We start from the raw sequence: 22,579 nt of genomic DNA on the forward strand, positions 1-22,579 counted from the left end.
AGGAGGGTCGGCGCTAGGACCCCGCGGGCCCGCCGGGCGGCGGCGGCGCGTGGGGCGGCGCGTGTTGACAGCGGCAGCGGCGGCGGCGGAGCCGGCGGGCGGCGGGAGTCGGCGCCTCTGGTTCCTGCTGCTGGTCGGGAGGCGGTGGTGGACTGGCGTCCCGGGATGGCCTTCATGGAGAAGCCGCCGGCCGGCAAGGTGCTGCTGGACGACACGGTGCCGCTGACAGCAGCCATCGAGGCGAGCCAGAGCCTGCAGTCCCACACGGTGCGCGGCCGGGCGGGCGGGCTGGCGGCGCGGGGCGGCCCCGGGCCGCGAGAGGGTTGCGGGCGGCCGGGCGCGGGCCGGATGCGGGCCGGGCAGTGTCGCCCGGGCAGGGGCTGGGGCTGGGGTCGGCGGCCCAGGCCAATAGGGCTCTGGCGTGGCGGTGTTCCTGGGTCAGGGGCCCCGGGGCCCAGGCGGTAGCGGAGGTCCGGAGGGGTCGAGGGTGGGAACCGTAGCCCCCTGGGTCAAGGAGTGGGAGGGGCTCGGCGGTGCCCTGGAAAGGACTCCGAGTTGGGGGAGGTGTTGGATTCTCGGCCCCACCTCGGGCCAGCGGAGTAGAGAGACCACTCAGGACCTTCTCATCCGTTTCTGCCCTCCGGGAGCCGTCTCCTCTTTGGGTCGCCGAGTTTCCCTCCTTTGGGGATCTGAGTGGTGGGGACGAGGGGCTGCTAGGCCAAATGGAAGTATGACTTTAGAGCCTTTTTTGTTGAGATAACAGAGTGGCTGGGGCCCCATTTCCAGGTCAGCTGCTTGGTCGAGGCACGGGGAGATGGTGAGGGAGGCAGGCTGGGGTCCTGCTGAGGCAGGTGTACGAATGTGCTCCTTCCCGCCTCTGACTTGCTCTTCAGCGGCCGTGGTATCACTCATTTGAGTTTAAAATCCACTGGAGTAGCATAAAGGAGTAATAGGTGCTCATAGTAAACACAAAGTGCATTTCTGTTACATATATGTTCTTTTATGGGCCTTTAAAACCATAGTTGTTTTCATTTGTCAGTACCTTTTTTTTGAAAAGCACACCATGCATTATAATGTACAAGCAGTAAACCCAGAAATCAGCAAAAAACCAGGAGCTACCATTCATTGTTGGGGAAATAATGAATGGCGAGAGAGAGATGCTTTAAATTGTAATGTTTTGTTAGACCTAACAAGTCAGAGTCCGGCTCAGAGGCTTGTTTGTTTACCATTGCAGTGTATTTGGGGTTCATCATCTGGAGGCTAAAGCCTCACAATAGCCTTCTGTTTCTCTTTTTGCTTAAACTGTTCTGGTGACTTCAAAGAGACCTTTTATTCTGTTGTATTAAAGTGGGACTTTTTAAAACCTCAGTTTCCTCTTCCGACAGTCATGCTTTGTAGGGCTTGCATTGTTTAAAGTTTTCATTTCCAGTTAGGAAAATGATCACATTTTTAAAAAGTGCGTTTTATTTCATTGTGCATGTCTTTAATCCTGTTCTACAGACTGGTGAGAAGGCACTGTATAGGACAGAATTTGTTAAACCCTCTGTAATTTGTGCCTAAGGGAGTAGGAGTTAAGGGTTGAAATTTAGGGCAGGGGGTCAAGAGTAAATTCCGCTATTTGATTTTTTAATTGACTGTTGACAAGTAAATCTTATAACTTTTCAGGGAGTGGGGCTGAGCCTTTTAGGTTTCTTTGGTACTGAAATTACAGAGAGATGCTTATAAATGCTTACAGACAACTTCTTCCAGAAAGCACTTCTTGATGGCCACTGACCCCAACACCTTAATCCTGATCAGTTTATTCTGTAATTACTTCTTTAGTTTTTTCTCCACTGGGGTGTGAGAGGAGGGACATTTTTTGTTCATTTTTGGGTCCCTATCCTTGGCATCTGATAGAATTTCATATGTGTTTGTTGAGTGAATAAACAAATGAATTGCAACCTTTGTCTCTTTTTTTGTTTGTGTAAAGTGGGTGTGATAAAAATGAGAACTTGGCATCTGAGACTGTTATAAGGGGTCAGTGCTTCAGCAAGGTGGTGAAAGATGTAATAGGATTCCATTTTTACTGCAGAGCTTTTCTTCAGGAAATAAGTAAAACAGTTTAGGGTAGAGAATGGCAGTTCCTATAATGATGACTGAACACAAAAGGCAGTGACTCACAGGAGTCACGTAGAGGCAGATATGGTAGAGTAAGAAAACGCAGCATTGTCTTGCGTAATTTTTGACTGTGTTTTTGTCATTTTAGCTGTAGAATCTGAGACAGAAATATTGCATCAGCTCTGAGCTTTATTGAGAAAATCATATGCTGATGCAAACTTTTTGGACTATTAGTGCCTTAAGAGTAAGTCCTTTTAAAACAGAAACTGTAGGAAATTGTTTTGGAAAGTAGTAGTTAAGGGTGCTATATAGAAGAAAAGGCATTGGGAAGGTTGAAGGTGGCTTTCTGGCTTGCTAGGTGAGGGGAGGTGATATCCCAAAAGTCAGAGGACCATCCTCCCTTTGAAATGCTGAATCTCTAGGAAGTTACTCCTTGGCTGTAGGATAGAAACCTACAGAGAGTACTTGGTAGACATCCTTTGGGTTGGTAGAGGCAAGGCCTTAATGTGGGTTTGGGCTGACACTTGCTAGTCACATGACATTGGTTGGAGAAGTGACTTAACCTTTTTGATGTTTTGTTTCATCATCTGTAAATGAGGGTAATAAATGCCTGCCCTGCCTGTTACAAAAGTCAAATAAAATAATTTTTATGAAGTATTTGTAGAATGCATTGCTTCCTTCTTCCATCTATTCACTTTCTGGCAACGTACATGCAAAAGGTTAAACACATTAATGTGTTATTATTGCCAGGAAGCTAATTTCTTTCCATGGTTCCTTTCATTTATTAAGGTCTCGGGAAACAGAATTTATAGCAGAAATTCTTACATTACGTATGATTTAGGATTTATGGACGTGGGAGGGGGCAATTCTGTGGATTGGAATATACAGATGCTGGAAGAATGAAGAGAACACAAGGTCACCCCCAGAAAGGCATATTGGCGCGAGTGACCGACAGAAGGTGCAGGCTGGTAGGTGATTCTGTGCCTGACTGTGGTTTGAATGATTTTGACTTTTATGGAGCACAGTGAATTTAGCCTCAGGAAATAGACCAGGCCTCTGCTACAAGGAAATGAGGCTTCCATAAAGGACAGTATTTAGGGAGAGGATGCTTTCAGCAAGGGGTAGGGTTTGGGAGGAGCGCGGAAGGGAAGGATTTTCCAAACAAAAGGAATTCTGGTGAAAGCTACATAGGTAAAGCAAATTGTAGAAAACTTTGGGAGCACTCAGAATGAAGTTGAGGCAAATATGTAAGTTATTGACTATATGAAAGGGAAAACTTTTAAAGTCAATTGACTGAAAAAAAAAAAAAGAATGCTTACCTAGCTGAAATTGAAACCAGAGGAAACTGCCAGTTTTGGAGAGGGTTGTTATCAAATATACATTTCCGACTTTTGCTGATCAGTATGCTGTAGTGTGATAGCTCTTAATCTCAATTTCCTCCTCTTTTAACTATTCTCTTCTCTGAGGTTCATCTGAATCAGGGCCCATTGACTCTGCATTTGGTGCATTTTGTTCTTGAGAAACAAAAGAGAATTTTAGTGGTATTTGAGGCATAATAGAGAACATTTAGTGGGGAGAGTGTAGCTCAGTGGTAGAGTGCAAGCCTAGCATGCACAAGGTCCTGGGTTCAATTCCCAGTATTTCTGTTAAAAAAATAAACAAATAAAACTAAAATTACGTCCTCCCCATTAAAAACAATTTTTTAAGAGAACATTTTAAAAGATAATATTACACATTAAGCTCTTTACTGAAAATGGATCTCACCTTGAATCTTTGATTTTGGGAACTGCATTCCTGCACAGTTTATTTATTCAATGGTGTTCATTCAGCGGAAATTTATTGAGTGCCTAGCATGTGCCAGGCACATGCTGGGGATATGGTGGTGAACTGGACAGCCTCTGCTTTCTTGGAGCTTTGTTCTGTCGGATTCTGAGATCTTCTGTTTTCCAAGGTGTGTACAAGTCAACCAGCGTCTTTACCCGTCACAGCACAGGCAGTTTTGAAGTTCCTTTTGTGGCTTGGTTTATTGAGCTTCAGCTTCTTCCTCAGTGACCTTTTAAACTCTGTTCATATATCACCAGAGCACCTATTCAAATGTGATGCCAAAATAGAAGACATCATTGCCTTGAGATCCTGACATTTCAAGGCAAGCCAGTGCTCAGTGTCAGAATCTGTCTGGGCTTCCTTTGAGGATGCTATTTGGAAGTTTCTTTTGAATTCCAAGTTATACTGAATATTTCAAAAAAAATTTTTGAAGATGTGTGAGTAGACAAGTGGAGACAGTAATGATAGTTAACTTTCAGCACTTGCACACATTATAATAAGATGATAATAGTGATTTTCTAGGAATCTAATCACTCGTCTTCCACTTGGTTATGTATTTTTCTCCACTTGTCCTTGAAACCCGTGATGGATGCAGTCAGAAAACTGAGTTGGAAGCTTTTAGAGCCTGGTAATTAGTTAATTTATAGATTCATTCTCTTCTTCAGTCTCTTCCTATTGAAGAAGTCAATTTTTTGCAGCTTGATTTAGGGGCTGGTGATTCTTAATTCTTGGATATCACCTCTTTTGAGGATTATCCCACTAGAAAGGTCTTTTATGGAAGGAGTACAAATAAGAACCTTGCTATAGTTACTAGGAGAACATGTAGGATTCTGGCGCTGAGGGTTATTTTACGTGACAAGATACTTATTTGCTTTGCTCCCCAAGGGAGTAGCGAAAACAGCCACCCGTGTGTACACAGCTTCCATGTGGATCGTGATCTTGAGATTGCTCAAAATATAGGCTGTTGATTGAAGGCCTAAATGGGTTCATCTGGGACAAGTAAAACAAACCCTGTTCTCCACTGTAGGCAGGTAGTGGTTCCTTTTAAGCTGCTAGAGATTTCTGGGCAGCTTCATGTGAAATGAAGCTCCGTTATGTTCCATCCTGAAAATGAGGGAGTTGGGCTCAAACATTGGTTTAGAACTCATAAGTGCTTGAGTGTTTGGGGGTTTTGTAGGAAGGAGAGTAATAGGCTTTTCCATTGTTTTTCCTTAAACGGGGAGTCATCCTTGTCAGTGACTTCTTTCATGAGTAACATGCACATGGTTTGGGGAAACTGAGGTGTGACTCCTCTTCAGAGATGATGAGGTCCCTTCTCTTTTACTTTGAAACTTTTGATTAAGGGCTAAGGGACAAGCACTATATCTTGGGTAAATACTTAGACCCTAGGGAAGAGGGCTTTGTGCAGATTGACCATTTAGTCTCTAGCTGACCTTTATGACTACCAAATCTGAGGTAAATCTGGCCATTTCTAGCTGAAGATCAAGATATCAGGTGTTCCCTCCTGCTTACTGAAAGAGTACAGTTGAAAGCAAAAGGAAATTCCGTTGTCATTGTTGTTTTGAAATAATTGAGTAATTTTTTGGTGCCTAATACGTTATTTATTAACATAATGTTAGTTTGGGGAATCCGTTGCAGAGTAACAGGAGTCTTCCTGGAAAGTTGTCTGTCTGTGTAACGGCTTTGTATAATTCACATATCATACAATTTACCTATTTAAGATATACAACTAGATGGCTTTCAGTATATTCACAGAGGTGTGTATCTATTCATACTCAATTCTAGAACATTTTCATTAACCTGAAACGAAGCCCCCAACACATTTGCCTTCCCCCTGGAGAGCTTTATAACATTTCAGGATGCTAAACTCAGGATGTATTCCAAGCACAAGTTCCTTAGCTCTCCAGTTCCAGCTCCTTTAAGGATCTCATCAGAGAGACAGGTTCTCTGTAAACAGTGTATATAACCTCTCAGAACCTCACTGACCTGAAGCCTGCTTTTGGGCTATGGATCTTCCAGTTAGAATCATTGGAAAACATTGGGAAACTCTGAACTTGGAGAATTACTTACTTCAATTGGTGAGACATGTGCATCTAAAAAAAATGCACTGCACTGCCACATATACCCTGCTTTAAGAAAACCCAGTACAGTTGGCCCTTGAACGACTCACGGTTAGGGGCACTGGCCCTCCTTGCTGTGGGAAATCTGCATATGACTTTATAGCTGGCCCTCCGTATTTGTGGATTCAACCAACTACAGACGGTGTAGTACCGCAGTAGGTATTTATTGACAAAAATCCTTGTGTAAGTGAACCTGCACAGTTCAAGCCCGTGTTGTTCAAGGGTCAACTGTACGTAGAACAGTAGATGAATTATGCCCTGTTGGTGTGAAGAGTTGCTCTGGGTCACAGCCTGCCTGCTGCATGTAGGTGTGCATGCCTAGGTGACTTATTAGACAGAGAGGCACAGGGGAAGGGCAAAGGGCTCCGTGCGGGAAAGCCTGTGCTCGCCCTGGCCTCGCATCCGCCTCTTATCACAGCACCTCTGTTTCTGATATCCAAACAAGGCCACCCACAGTTGTTTGACTTGGCTCATCAGAAATAGGCTGTTTCTCCTCATTAATTCAGCTGAGGCTTTTTTGGGGGTGGAAGGAGAGCCTGACCAGAGGATTGCCATGGGACAATCCTGAATGAAAGAATGTCTGGGAGGTGGAAAGTGGTGGTGTTCATCCGTCTTTCCTTTGAGCCTGCCCTTCCCCCAGGGGACAAGTGATTGCTGGGCAGGGACATGTGCTTTAGTCCCCCAGGCTTGTCTCTTTGCAGGAGCAGGGAAGTGAAGCCCCAAGTGGGCCTGCTTACACCAGACCTCTAGCGTCAGGCCAAGGGTCTGGCCAGCTGGACCGCCCCCAGCAACGCACCCAGAGCACTGGTGGGGGCACATTACCATGCTCTGGGCATCTCTGCATGTGACCAGTTGGATCACCACAATCACTAGCAAGGGAGCAGCCTTGCACTGGTCTATCCCACGGGTCCCTCTGGAGCTCCAGTTTCCCGACGGGCACAGTGGTGGGCTCTTGGCTCTAGGGATGCGGTGGTGAGCAGGCCCTGCTCTTGGCACTTTTCGGCTGTTGAGGGTGGAGAAGTGGGTCTGTACTGGGAGGACACAGCTCTGCCCCCTCCCACTCCTTAGATGGAAAGGGCAATATGGACCACTTTTTCTGCCCCTGTGGGTGCTTTTCTCTTCGTTGTTTTTATTTTTAATTTGAAATCCAGCCTTTCATATCTATGTATTGCTATTTTGATTCATTTTCAAACTATGCACAGTCCCTGGCACATAGATAGTAAGCATTCAAATACTTGTTGAATATGTGAGTTTGTTGAATGAATGCATTTATTCGAGGCGCATCTCAGAAAACCCTTCCTGTGGCTGCTACCTACCATCACACCTACCAAGCTGAGTGTGATTTCCTTCCTCTGAAATTCCCATTCAGTTTTATTTGTCCCAAAGTCACAATCATTTTACACACTGATTATTTATTACTATCCTGTTTTCTATTTATAACCACCCCTCTGACACAGGTGAAACCGTAAATAGCTTGGAGAGGGACAGTGCCTTAATGATCTTGCTTGATCTTTCCAGCCTCAATTTCTTCATCTGTAAAGTGGGAACAGTAAGAGGATGTTAGGGCCGCTGTGAGGATTAACTGAGCTCAGACGCACGGAACATTCTGAACGGACTCAGCACAGAGGTTTCATTGTTTTTGTTGTAGTTTACTACCTCTGTATTTGCTAGAGCATTAGTAACTTTTTGGGCAATAGTATGTTTTAGTCTTTGAATGGAATAAGGACAATTATTTATGTAAGAATTTTTCTCACTGCCAACTGTGACTACTTTGCTAACAAATAGCAAAAAAGACCAGTGACATCTCAGAGAACACTCCCCCTACCCTGTCTCTCCTGCTTGTTTTTCGCTTTTTACCCTGGAGGAAAGCACTCTTGACAGCCGGGCTCGGAGATGCAGCACCGGGTCTGCTTACCAAGCCTGCCTGGCAGCAGAGCTGGCTGTTGGTGTTCAGAGGTGGCAGAAGAGGTGGAAGAGGCAAGTGGGCAGGCCGTGGCCTCAGCCACAGAACTGGCGCATGAGCTCCCGGAGGCCAGGCCTGAGGAAGGAGGCCCCTGGCAAATGCCCATTTCAGCATCTCACGTTCCAGCTTTTGAATCCCAACATCAGTGCACACACACTTGACTGCTGGCAGTGGGGTGAAAAAATAAAACAGAAAGCCCCCTGCTTTGTTCTTTTTCCTGCCACTTGCCCTGCCAAGTGACCATGCTAATGGATATTCGTTGGGGGTGGCAGGTGGCTGACATCTTCAGGATGCTGCTTCCTGAGAAATGCTCTTATATTCTCTATCGCCCTGCTGCCTTCCTTTCCACTGAAAGGAGCACAGTCAGGCTGTGGGTGCACACCCTGGGCTTGGATGGAATGTGCTCTGTGAAGCACACAGTTTCTGCCGTGTCAGGAAGCATCTGAGATGTTGGGAACATTAACAAGCACTTCTGAAGAGTTCTATGTGCCAGGCCCTGTGCTGTGTATTAAGGTAAAAAGATGAATGAAATAGGGAGCTTACATCCTGCTGGAGGTAGCAGCCACATAAAGCAAAGGTGAAGTGAGATACTGAAGGTACCAGTCTGGGAGCAGGGAGGGCAGTGTGGGCGTGGCGCTGCCCAGGTCCCGCTGGGGAACTCACAAAGGCTTAACAGAGCCTTTCAGAGAGCTTGTCCCAAATCAGCACTCCTCAGGCATTTTTGACCTTGCAAACTCCTTTCACAGTAATATTGAATTGTGAAAACTCCCTCCGGAAGTGATTTTAATTTTAAAAAATATTTTATTCAGATTAGCACATTATTGAAAATCTAGTTTCTGAAATATCAGAGACCAGTAAGAATTACTAGAAGGTGAATACAAAATGAGGCACTGATAAAGGGCTTCTTCAGGCAATTTGCAGAATTACTATTTTTATGATGACTCTCACTTCCTGTATTTCTCACTAACTTCTCATTAACCCATATGCTGCCATTGGCATTCCTTAAGCCTGCCTCTAGTCACGGTCCACTGAGTACAAATGGAACCATGTACGACTAAGAACAGCATCACTTAGAAAGCTGTGTAATGGGCAAAATCATCATAAACCAGTTCAGTCATGAATACACTCATCCGGTCTCTGTGATGCCTCCCACACTTCTTGGTGCACACTTGGAGGCTCTTAGTCTGTTCTGAGTTAAAGGGAGAAGATATTTAAATAACCATTTACGGACAGATTTTTTTTTAAAAAAGTAGAAATAGAAACAGAAGCCTTAGAGCCTTGAACACATAAGTCCTGAAACACCTTCCAGAGCCTCTAGCTGTTCATCTTGTTCTAAACTGTTTCTCACTCACATAAGGATCTCAGTTAAAAAAAAATATATATATATATAGAATAGTCATTCTGGCTATGTTCTCTGAGGCTGGGCTGCATTTGCGGACTTCAGGAGATCGTTAGTTCATTCATCAGATGCTGCTGTGAGCATCCCCTGTGTTTCAGCACCATCCTAGGCACTTGGGATGCAGCTCTAAGCAAGACAGTCCTGGTCCCCACCTTCATCTGTTCTTTTGTGTCACAAGGATTTATTTTGGAGGATTCTGGTGTGGAATAAAGGAGAAGGAAGACTAGAGACTAGTCGTGGGGCCTGTTGGATGCCAGGCTAAGGGATCTGAACAGCAGCGAGGGGACTTGAGCAGATCTGCGGCAGAAGGTGGTATTTTAGGAAGTGTAATTTGCTGGTGATGTGCAGGGTTCAGTAAGAAGGGTGAAGAAACGGGAGAGAAGAGTTCATGGTGATAATGAAGCAGTGAAGTTAGAAAGTCCACATCTCAGGTGAGTGCAGGAGGGAGAGAAGGTAGGGAAAGAGGAAGGAGCACATACATCAGAGGGAAAGTCTGCTAGGTAGAGGCCAGGAGGGAAACAGAGGCACTAGAAATGGTTAGAGAAATAGGACAAGGTAAGCATGGGGTAGCTGGGCTTCCCAGGAAGATCAGGAGTCTAAGATTGATTATTAGACATTTTGAGTAATACTGAAGAGGCTTGTCTTGATAACAGGTAACAGTGTTTAAGGACTTATTATATGCCCTGCCCTGTGCTAAGTGCTTTATCTTTTCTCATTTGAGAAGTTTTAGCAAATATATATATATATATATATATATATATATATATACATATATATACACACATACACACACACACACACACACACATACACATACATACACACACACCCATGTAACCACTGTGTAACATTTTCACCACTCCAGATATTTCCTTGGTCCTCTTTGCCATCAGTACCCTCCCTCTGATCCCTGGCAGCTACCCATCCGCTTTCTGTTACTATTGTTTCACCTTCTCTGGAATGTCGTATATAAGTGGAATCTTGTAGGACAGTCTTTTCTGTCTGGCTTGTTTCACTTAGCATAAAGCTTTGAGATTCTTCCATGCTGTTGCATGTTTCTTTTTGTTGCTCAGTAATATTCCACTGTCTGGATGTACCACCAGTTGGTAGACATCTGGGTTGTTTCCAGATTCAGGTTATTTTGAATAGAGCTGCTATGAACATTTGGGTACAAGTCTTTGTATAGACACATTTTCATTTCTCCAGGGTAAATACCTAGGAATGGAATTGCTTAGTCATATGCTAAGTGAATATTTACCTTTATAAGAAATTGCCAGACTTTTCCAGATTCTCATTTGATCCTCATGACCACTCTGAATCGAGTTGGCTATTATCCTCATTTTTTAGTGGGAAGAAAGTGAAGTACAGAGAGGGTAAGTAGCTTGATCTAGGCTGTAGGTCTGGGGGCGGCAGAATGAAGGTTTGGTACGATGCTGTGGGCTTTGAAAGAGGTACCAGTTGGGAGCCATCTGTTGTTAGGGCCACACCCATTTGATGGCTCCACCCAGTCTAGGCCTAGACCAGGACAAGTTAGTGGTTTTCCCCTGAACCACAGAACCAGACGCTGATTTTGGTGACCATTTTCTCAGTTCTCCCATCTGGGCTGCACAGGAGTGGAGTTAATTCATTACAAAGTGGGGGCTTTAGGCCAGTGCTGTGCAGTGCACGTACAATGCAAACCATGTATGTAGTTTTAAATTTTCTAGTAGCCATGATAAAAAATATAAAGAAACAGGTAGAACTAATTTAAATAATACATTCTGTTTAACCCACTATATCCAAATACTGTCATTGCAACATGTAATCATTATAAAAGTTATTAATATATTTTACCTTCTTTTTGTCATATGAAGCTGTTAAAATCTGGTGTATATTTTTACAGTTACAAAGTATCTCAATTCGGACTAGCCCCAGTTTGGGCGCTCAGTAGTCACATATTGCTTGTGGCTTCTATATTGGACAGCACAGATACAGACATTAAAAACAATACCCAGATGAATAGTTACTGAAATGGAAAGGGAGTCCTGTTATGACCAATGGAAAAAAAGCAAGTCATAACCCTATTTTAGTATGCTTAAAGTTTCATAAATACCTATTTATATCTGCAAACAAATAGTCCATAATGGAATTGTCCAGTACTGTAGCCATTAGACTTCTCAAATTCAATAAATAAAATGTGAAATTCAGTCCCTTAGTCACATGGGGCACGTGTGCATCGTGGCTGCCACATTGGGCGTCACAGCCTTAGGTCATTACTCTCTTCAAACCACTGGGCTGATTGCAGAAGCTGAACTAGAGAGTAGGACCCGCCAGCCCTGCAACCGGCGGGGCTTTGTGACCACTTCCATGGGTTTTTAACCGCAAAGTGCCCGAAAGAAATTCACTTACTGTGCAGCTGTTAGTTAACAGGAGCTTAGTGTGGAAACAGAACAGCCTGGTCAAAGCAGCTGCCATACAGATTGCTGGGTACTCTGTAAACCTGATGTCCACTTTAGGCATGTTCATATAAAAATGCTCCTTTCCGCTTTTTCAGAACCTGCCTAATCAGGAGTGTTCATGGTAGGGCTTGTTAAAACTAGCTTTCTTGTTTGTATACAGTTTCTGTGCGGTGCCCTGATTATATCCAGACCAGATGTACATAGACAGCAGTTTGTGTACATGTAGTAGGGGGTGGGCTGCAAAGTGCAGGGGATCAGAGTCTGGTCCAGGAGGTGTTGTGAACGTTCTACCACTGTCTTAACGCCTATCACCCAGGCCTGGGTTCTCCTCTCCTCTGCCCTCACTCTCTCCCAGCCTCTTTCTGACTTGATGGACTGGTTCTGCCCGTTCAGCCAACCTCTGTCGGCTGAGAGGGTTGATGATGTGAAAGCCTTCTGCCCAAGGACACAGAACCTAGGAACTGCTGAGCCCCTGGGTCAGGTAGGCGTGGGGGTGGGGGTGTCTGTCCTCAGCACTTACTAGCTGAGTGCCCCTGTTCAGGGCATCTACCCTCTCTGAGCCTTGGGATTCTTGTAAAAGAGAGTGATATCTACCTCCACGCACTGCGGGGAGATGGAAGAAGCTGAGGAACAGAAGGTGTAGGGTAAGCAACCTAGAAACAGCAGTTACCGCCTTCAGCGTTGACGAGGTAAGTGGCAGCATGGTGGTAGTCACTTACGTGGGTGGTTATGAATTGAAATTCATAATGTCTCGGGAAAACACAGTGGCATTTTTAGGTTAGGTAGAATAAATTTACATGTAGTCAGCCCTCCGTTAGCCTCAGTGATGGTGACCAGTTCTACTATAACTTAATTCAAACCAGTAGGGACTCTCCTAGCTTGACTTCCACCCATAGTTTCAAGTTTTTTCCCACCAAATGTGTTACCACCCTGATACAAGTAGAAGAGTTCACGTATTTGACTTTCATCTTCTGTTTTTCCAGTTCTCCCAGCACAGTAAAGGTGCTGATGAGTCGTAAAATGAGCGGAAGTCCCCTTGCCAAACCAAAAATGATGCTTGCCTGTGTTTATCATTGATAACATACTGTGATCTTATCCAAGATCAGATCATTTCAGTCCTTATCTTCTCACTCAGCAGTCTTTCTTTTAAAGTAGCATTTTTAAATTACGTGTGTGACAAACCAAGGAACTTCTAAAACTAATTTTTTCCTGATTAGAAATGTAGAATGTGCTCATTGAAGATAAAGTGAAAAATAGAAAACATAGTTAAGAGAATTTAAATCACATATAATTTCACCTCCAGAGACAACGACTGTTAACATTTGGTGTAGTTCCCTCTCCCTATCAATGTTATCACAGACTTTTAAAATCCTTTTTTAATAGTATTATGACATACACCTTTTCCCATGAAATGAAAAATTATTTTAATACATCCTTTTAAAGTCTTGCATATCCTTCCACTGTGTGGATAAACCATAAATAACACATCCATTCTCTAAGTGTTGCTCTCCAGGTTATTTTAGGGGGAGGGTTTTTAATTTGCCCCCTTTAAAGGTGGGCACAGAAGCTGGGATGATAGAGACTGGAGGAATGGTACTCCCTGTTAGAAATCAGAGACTGATGAAGTTGTTTCCTGTGTTGAGAGAGAGTGGCTGCTTTTTATTTTTCCTTCGGTGCTGTTAGGGCTGGTGCTGTCTCCTGTGCGTTGTGCTTAAAGCCGTGATACATTCACCTGCAGACACTTTGTGTTCCCTATTTTCTTAGCAGAAAAGGAAACTAAGCTACAAAGCTGGCCTTTGTGCTGGATGCTCTAAATACACGACCTCCTCTAATATTCACCACAACCCTGTTGGAAAGGTATGATTTTACAGGTGAGGCTCAGAGGAGTTAGGTCACAAAACTAGTAAGTGGCAGAGAGCCGGTACCCTTTCCCCAGGGGACTGGTGGTTGTGGCCTGGGGGAGGGGTGCACATTGTGGCTGATCACCACACCGGGACCAGCTTCTGCTTCGGGTTCCAGAAGGACTCTGGGCGGCCTGTCTTTGGGGCGGTGGCAAATAGGGGCACGTAGAGAAATGGCCCTGGGAAGAGAAGCACTTAGGACCTAGCAGGTACTTAGGTTGGTACCAGCGGCAATCATGAGGGTTGAGGAGTTGGCCACTGTAGATACTAGAACCCATGTAAAAATCATGATTTCCAACCAGATCAGAGTTTGGATGTTTAACTGTCTTTTTTAGCCAGTTAAATAAGTCGTAGGTGGTTCTCTGAGGTTATGTTCACTGCGTCTGTTTCTACCCTTTTAGGGTATCGGCCCAAGAGATGTGAGGATTATTGAGCAAGCGAAGGTTATATTTAATTTTTAATTACTATTTAATTAAGCCTCAGATTTTCAAGGATTTATTTTCTCTGCTTTGACCGGAACCTGGAATTCATGGGTTCCCATCGTAGCAATTGATGCCATTTGCTTTGGCGTCGTTTAGGGGTCTGTGTACTATAGAATGCTACAGGAACTGCTGTTTAAAATGCTGCATCCACTCTGTAGTCACGTCTGAGGTCAAAAGGATTTTTGAGTGCTGCTTTGCAGTACTTCTCCCGGCTGGAACATTGGCTGTCTTTGAAGTCCAGCCCCCCAGGCAGGGCGGGAGACCGTCCTGCAGAGGAGAGCGTGGACTTCAGAAGGCCTGGAGAAGGGAGCATGCGCGATACCAGCCACTGTGTCTCACTGCAGGGAGCAAAGTGTGCTTGTGACGTGTTCCCCGTCCCTTCTGTGAACGCAGAGTGGAAACTGGAGAATTTGTTTTGCATGAAATTAAAGCACGCGGTTCTATGATTCAGTCAGTTAGATTTTAAATGAAATTTATTTCACTTGGTTGAAAAGGAGATACACTTGACTTCAGTCACCTGCCAAAACTCAGGTTAAGATAGTGGTGATTCTTCAAATGTCCTTTAAAACCCTTAATGCTTTCATCCATTTTGGGGCAGGTATACGTTACTGACTCACAGCAATTAAAATAAAACAAAGGCACGTTCCAGCACTGAAAATCTGCAGGTGAAACAATGGTAAATAATGAATATTTAGCAGAGCAAGGAGTTATCATTAATGCTAATGAAGTGTTAAGGACTGTACGCAGCCAAGCAGGTGGCTGGTGAGATGAACAGATATCCTGCAGCCATGAGCATTTCCTCAGAAATCTTGGGTCCTTTTGGGTGGTGCTGTCCACTGCCCGTGAGCTGTAGCCATTATGCTGTGATGCTGTGGGTTTGAATGTTGATTTTATAAAGTCTAGGGCTTGAGAGACCCGTGGGCATTTTCTTGAGAGTGCAATTAGACTCCACCTGGACGTGGATGCACGTGAAAAAGAGCAGCTTGCTGCCTCCTTCTCGAAGATTCAAGCAGTCCGTTAACAAATACCCACCAGTGAGCATTCGCCACACTTCTGCCCGTTGGCCTGACCGTGTGCTGGGTGCTAAATAAATAAATGTATGATTCTAGCCTTTGAAGAACTTAATCCAGTTGGAGAGAGCCTCCCTCCCCAAACGTAGACAGACGTTGGGACAAAAATAGCAGTAACATGATTAAAAAGCTGAACTTCCCAGGTTGTGACTAAGTAGAACAGCAGAGGGAGGGGAGTAAGTCAGGAGGGCTGAGGAGACAGGATCTGACCGGGTAGAGGAGGGACTGAGGGGAAAGAAAAGGTTAGTTGGGACACTTAGGTCAGGCAACGGAAGAACATGAAAGCTAGGCTGAGGAGTTTGGGTCTTATCCCGTGGCCACTGGGAGCCCTGGAAGGTTCCTGAGCAGGGAAGAAGCACAGTGTCAGTGTCCAGCGAGGTCACTTGTCCTCAGCATGCTTTGCAGGCCTCCCTGTGAAGGGAAAGTGCCGGGAGGAAGTGTGTCTTGGGAGAGAACAGACCTGGTCTCCTATCCCAGACCCACCATGTTCTAATCAAGGCGTTTATCCTTTCAAAAACTCAGTTCCCCTAGCTGCAAAATGAGAGTCCTTGTTCTTCTTTGCTTGCCATTGGCCGACTGTGTGAAGGGTGCCTGTGGAAGCCGCACTACAGGGCCCTGTGTAGGGGTTCCTAGAGGGCTCAGGTTTTAGGTACCCTAACCCTATACGCAAGGAGAGAGGAGAGCAGAGTCCTTGCAGAGAGGCAGGGAGGGATGAGGGTACGGGGAGAGGAGCTTGTGAGCTGTGGTGAGTGCTTGGTTCATTTGTTTCCTCCCTCTCTTGAGGGTTTTTATTTTTGTCGTGTGAAGCAGTTTCCTATTTAAAAGGTTTCAGAACGGTGAGTCTCACCTCTGGCAGCATATTAGAATCACCTAGGGAACTTTTAAGACCTACTAATGCCTATGCGTCAGCCCAGACAAGTTAAATCAGAATCCCTGGGAGGTAGGGTCAAAGTATAAGTGTCTTTTTCTTTTTTTAATTTTAATATTTAATTAAAAATTTAAAAAAAATTCTCTATGTGATTCTAGAATGCAGCAGTATGAGAGTCTCTGCTTTAGAGGTAGAGATGTGGGTACACTGACAGGTAAAATACGTCCACACAGCTGCCCTGTCTCTCTATACTCTGAGTCTCAGTAAACCTAATAGCTGTGCCAAGAGGGAAGAGAGGAGAATTACGTGGGCTAGGCAGGTTTGACAGTTGGCTTAAGTTTTGGCTTTAGCTTCTTTTACACATTTCTTTCAAAGTGGTCTGTGTTTGTAGCCTCACTAAGGTCATTTGGGGCCAGACAGATTCAAAATAAGTTTTCCTCCTTAGTTTTCTAAAATCTCATCAAACAGGCATCTTTGAATACCAGCTACAGTGCTGTTCAATCTTAAGTATCTTTAAAGAAACTCAGGAAACACAGAGTGTCAGTGATAATGCCTACTGAGCAAATGGCTTGTGTTGGAAGCATTAATCGACAGTTGTGAAGTGGCAGCCCCCACCCCTGCCCCCTCAGCTGAGAGTCCCCTGAGTTCCCCAGACTAGCGAGGCTCCATCTTTCAGGGCTGCAAAGGGAGCTGGGCATAGGGCATCCTCAGGTCCCCGGGGGTTGCCAGCCACGCCTGGCAGTTTGGAAGGTCTTAGAAATCAGTGTCTTGGGTTCCAATTCCCAGTCAGCTGCTTCCTAGCTGTGCGACCTTGGACAGCTCACTTAATTTTGCTGTGAGGATTGAGTGAGAAGTGTTGAGTAAGGGGCTTAGCAAATTTCCTGGCACAAGATCGGTGTGCATTTCACATTAATTCTGTCTTCTCTTCCCTTAAGTCAGAACTCATGTGGTCCCAGTGCCTTTCCAGTTTGAAGAACTTCAGCCAGGACTGTACTGACTTGCCAGGATGCCCACGTGCTAGGGCTTGACAGGGCAGCCGCCTTGCCCCACCAAGATAAGGGCTGTGGTGTCGTGAAGAGGAGCAGGGAGAAGGCCCTGGGGAAGTGGCAGCAGACGGCATAGATCTGTGTGACCCACAGCTGCCCTGCAGGTCTCTTAGCTCTCCCTTCCATGCCTGATGGGCCGTGGTGGTTTAGTTTCTCTTATACAGACTGCATGTTCTGTTCCACATCAGAGGCGGGGGCAAAGGTGGGAGTGATTCGCTGGAGGATTCTGGGCTGCTGACTCCAGCTCTGGAGGTGGAAGCCTGACTTCAAATGTTGGGTTTCTACAGGTCTCCGGGGCACTCTTTTCTCTGCTGTAATAAGAGCGCCAGCCTGGTTGCATGCTCTGGAACAGCCGTGCTCTGTTTAGTTTGCACGTGGGAGACAGGAGATGAAAGTGCTTCCTTTTGGTTGGGCTAGGTGGTGGTACCATGCAAACTAAAACAGTTCAGTTGTTTTATAGTTAGAAATGAACTTGCTCCATTGAAGTGGAGTAAAAATATTTTCGAGCAAAATCACCTTACCTTGTTTCCTGTTGTCTTTCTCTGTGTCTGTAACCACATGGCAAATGGGACCAGAGGGCAACATCCAAGCCTTAATGCGTCTTTACAGAGGAAACACAGTGGGGTTTTTTGACGCCACCAGTCATTAAGCGAGCCCTCCAGGTGGACTTGGACGTGTTATAAATGGTGTTGTGTGTGGAGCACCAAGGGGCTGCAGCCAGCGGCAGATGATAACAGAAGTGGACCCTACCCCACCCCCACCCGCCGAACCCCAGGCCTCCATGCACTGGGATGACCTGTTTTACTCGATGCGCCTGGACTTGGGTTTCTCAGTCTCAGGACTGTTGACATTTGGGCTTTGTTGTGGGGCTGTCCTGGATGTCATGTGTTAGCAGTATCTCTGACCTCCAGCTACTGGCTGCCAGTAGCACTCCCCCGTCCTGTGCCAACCGAAGATGCCTCCAGATGTTGCCAGATATCCCCTGGGGCAGAGCCACCCTCTTTGGAGAAATTCTGCTCGAAACATAAAGAGCATCTTGGCAGAAACACTAATTAGGATGTCTTTTTGGGACATCACAGTCTGGCATCAGGACCCAAGCACTATCTTATAGTTGCTACTTCCTGTCTGCCAAATGCTTTCCCTCAGCATTATTGTGTGTTGTTTTATAGACAAGTCTGAAAAAAAAACCCACCTATGCTACGTGTCTACAGAGGGATGGGATGGAGTTAGACTGTACCTGTCCTTTTTTTTTTTTCCACAGGTGAAAATAATGGCAAACTTTTTTGGCATAAATCACAGGAATGGAAATGGGGGGAAAGCCAGATTATAAGTTTACAGAGGGAAAAAAAAAGAAAAAAAATCATCAAATAACCACAGACCCAGAGGGTGGATCTCTGAAACCCCGCGCCCTCTAGGGGAGGGCCCTGGGGCGGATCACTGTAAACAGAGCGGTAAGGCCTGTGGGTGGAAGAGGAGACATCAGACCTGGGGGTGGGGCTGGCTGACCTTCCCAGAACCTGGCTGCTCCCCAGCCCGCACTAAAGAGGGACCCTCTTCGGGACCACAGCACACTCAGCCTCTGCTGTATCTGGAACCTGAGCCCTGCCTGTTTCGTCCTTGGGGGAGAGCACTCTGGGGGCTTCCTGCTGTCTCAGCAGGATCCTGTCTCTCTGCCTAGAATTCTATCAGGCCCCCTTGCAACAACCTGGGCTCTTTCCTTCAGGCCTCCGGTCTCCAGGGAGGGCAGGAAATTTGGGGACATGATGTACCTGTCTTATTTGGAGTTATACCCCCAGTGTGAACGAAGCACAGGGTTTGGAACATGATAGGTGCTTAATTGGTGTTCACAATGGGCAGCAACATCTTTGTAAAACACAAGTCCAAACTTTAAACTCAAAGTATATAAAGCAGGACAGCAGTGTTTACTTACCACCTACCAAGCTCCCCAACCCTGAACTGGAATTTTTAAAATTGATATTCTTCCTCTGATAAATCATAGTGAAGCAGTAGGTGCTTGAAGTGATTTCTGAGAAATAACATTTCCCCCTTGACTTAGACATCAAAAAACTTACCTGTATGTGGTTGTTTAGAAGTACTTAATTATATGTGCTGATTTTAGCTCTACTATAATGTAAAAGCCCAGAAAATTTGCCAGTAGGACAACCCTGAGAAAAAGAGGCAATTCAAAGCTAAAGAACTGACCCCTGAACATAAGAACATCAGATGTCTTTTAGCATTTTATCTTTACATATTCAGAAATAATTGCATTGGCATATTGCTTAAGAGATTTGCCACACTACAGAAGTCAGTTTTGAAATATTTATTTTATAACCCCACATGAAACCAATTAAGCCTGGTGCCTGGTACACAGGCACTCATTCTTGAGTGGACATTGTTGAATGTATCATTCTTAACATAGTCCAGAACAGGCAGAAATTCCTGCTTACGTGGGCTTTCTCAACCTTTGCTAGCTAAACAGAATGGAAATGAATGATAGTGTAATAAGAGCTATTTTAAAACTCGGTTACCAAGTTAACAGTGCTTATTGCTTTATTTTCTAAGTAACCTATTTAAATCAGAATTATTCAGTATGGAAGATTTGCTGAGTACTGTGTTGATAAGCATTTGTTGAGTAGTGACTATGAATAGTGCCTAAACCATCCCATCCAGAGGTGTTAAAACAATTCTGAGCATTTGAGAAAAAAAAAAGTTATTTTTAAAAAATATGACTTCATCTGTACCTTCATCATAACTCCCTGTGTGTATAAGCAGAAGGCTGGACTAGATCTGTGTTTCCTGCTTATGTGATTAGTAAGAATTACCTGGGGAGGCTATTAAAATTTCTGAATCCGAGTTTCTGTTTTCGAGATTCTGATTCAGCAAGTCTGGTGCTGCAAGGCCTGGGAATGTGTACTTTTAACACCCTCTCTTCTCCTCGCTTCCCAGGAGCAGGAAGATTTCAATGATCAGGCAGCTTTGGGGGTCGCTGGATTTGGTTTCTTTGGAAAACGCCATCACTGCATATCTGTTCTATCTTCTTACTTGTTTTCTTAATGGCTTTTCTACCTGACGATGCATATAAAATGCAAACTTTGAGTAGCAAAAATCATGGATCTCAGTCTTCTGACTCTACCATACTAGTTTTGAATGCCTAAGGTTAATTTTTTTTGAGGTAGTTGTAAATTCACATGCAGTTATAAGAAACAATGCAGAGAGATCCCATATATCCATTACCCAGTCTCTTTCATTGGTAGTGTCTTGCAAAACTTAGTACAACGTCACAGCCAAGACATTCACAATGATACAGTCAAGATACAGAGCATTTCCATCAGTCCAAACATCCCTCAAGTGTTAGTCCATTCAGGCTGCTATACCAAAATACTTAAACCATGTGGCTTATACACAACGGAAATTTCTTTCTTATAGTTCTGGAGGCTGGAAGTCCAACATAAGGTGCCAGCATGGTTGTCTTCTGTGAAGGTCCTCCTGGTTTATAGCTGGCACCTTCTCAAGCTATCCTTACCTGATGGAAGGGGCAAGGGATCCCTCTGGAGCCCCTTTTACAAGGGGCTAATCCCATTCATGAGGGCTTCATTCTCATGACCTTAGTATCTCCCAGAGGTCCCACCTCCTAATGCCATCATCTTTGGGGGTTAGTATTTCAACATATGAATTTGGGGGAGGACAGAAACATTCAAACCATAGCACTTCAATTTACCGTTCCATAGCCACACCTGCTCCCCCACCAACTCACACCCTACTACCCTAGCCTTAACTCTTGGCAGATACTAGGCTGTTCTCAATCTCTCTAATTGTGTCATTTCATGAATGTTGTATCAGTAGAGTCATATACTTTGTAATCTTTTGGGACTGGCTTCTTCACTTGGCTTAATTCTCTGGAGAGTCATCCAATTTGTTGTATGTGTTAGTAGTTTATTTCTTTTTCTGTTATGGGCTATTACCAATAAAGCTGCTATGAAATTTCCTGTGCCAGTTATTGTATTGACATAAGTTTTCATTTCTCTGGGATAAATGTCCAGGAGTGCAATTGCTTAGTCATATGATAGTTGCATGTTTTAATTTTTTTAAGACACTGCCAAACAGTGTCCAGGACTGACTGTACCATTTTAAATGCCCACCAGTAATGTATCTATTGAGGTGATAATGTGATTTTTGTCTTTTCTATTGTTCGTATGGTATATCACATTGATTTGTGTATGTTGAACCACCTTTGTGACCCTGGAATGAATCCAACTTGATCATGGTGTATGATCCCCCACTGGTAATTTATGAGTGATCCAGTTTTTCTGGTTTATCCCAGCCTACATTTGGTATTATTTTTTTTGTTTCAGCTATTCTGATAAGGGTATAGTGATAGCTCATTGTGATCTTAATTTACATTTGCTTGATGACTAGTAATGTTGAACATCTTTTCATGTGCTTATTTGCCATCTGTATATCCTCTTTTTTTGTATATATATATATTTTTAATTGAAATATAGTCAGTTTACAATGTTGTGTCAGTTTCTGATGTACAGCATAATGCTTCAGTCATACATGAACATACATATATTTGTTTTCATATTCTTTTTACCATAAGTTACAAGATATTATATATAATTCCCTGTGCTATACAGGATAAACTTGTTATTTATCTATTTTTATACATATATAAAATATATAAATTAGTTATATATGTCATATATAACTATTGCAAATCTCGAACTCCCAATGTATCCCTTCCTCCCAGTAACCATAAATTTGTTTTCTATGTCTGTGAGTCTATTTCTGTTTTGTAAATAAGTTCTTTGTCTTTGTTTTTTTTTTTTTTAGATTCCACATACAAATGATGTCATATGGTATTTTTCTTTTCTCTTTCTGGCTTACTTCACTTATAATGACAATCTCCAGGTCCATCCATGTTGCTGCAAATGACATTATTTTATTCTTTTTTATTACTGAGTAGTAGTCCATTGTATAAATATACCACAGCTTCTTTATCCAGTCATCTGTCAGTGAACATTTAGGTTGTTTTCATGTCAAGTAGTGCTTCTATGGACATTGAGGTGCATGTATCTTTTTGAATTAGGGTTCCCTCTGGATATATGCCCAGGAGTAGGATTGCTGGGTCATATGGTAAGTCTATTTTTAGCTTTTTGAGGAATCTCCATACTGTTTTCTATAATGGCTGTACCAAACTGCATTCACACCAGCAGAGTAGGAGGGTTCCCTTTTCTCCCCAGCCTCTCCAGCATATATCATTTGTGGACTTTTGAAAGATGGCCAATCTGAATGGTGTGAAGTGATACCTCATTGTAGTTTTGATTTGCATTTCTCTGATAATTAGTGATATTGAGCATTTTTTCATGTG

General features: G+C 44.1%; 1 protein-coding gene across 8 annotated transcripts in view; it reads left to right on the forward strand.

The window, feature by feature from the left end:
- The first annotated feature begins 15 nt into the window (after positions 1 to 15).
- Positions 16 to 22,579, forward strand: part of PXK (PX domain containing serine/threonine kinase like) — a 71,362-nt gene continuing 48,798 nt past the window's right edge. For 7 of the 8 annotated variants that reach the window (XM_072941558.1, XM_072941560.1, XM_072941565.1 and 4 more), the window contains exon 1: positions 16 to 267. In XM_072941558.1, the coding sequence (XP_072797659.1) occupies positions 166 to 267 (102 nt within the window). In that variant the 5' untranslated portion in view covers positions 16 to 165. Of the gene's footprint in view, positions 268 to 13,677; positions 13,699 to 22,579 lie in introns of those variants that run through there. The other variant, XM_072941564.1, reaches the window with a different exon arrangement.

The sequence above is a fragment of the Vicugna pacos genome, chromosome 17 (assembly GCF_048564905.1).
Source record: "Vicugna pacos chromosome 17, VicPac4, whole genome shotgun sequence".
Classification (NCBI taxonomy): domain Eukaryota; kingdom Metazoa; phylum Chordata; class Mammalia; order Artiodactyla; family Camelidae; genus Vicugna; species Vicugna pacos.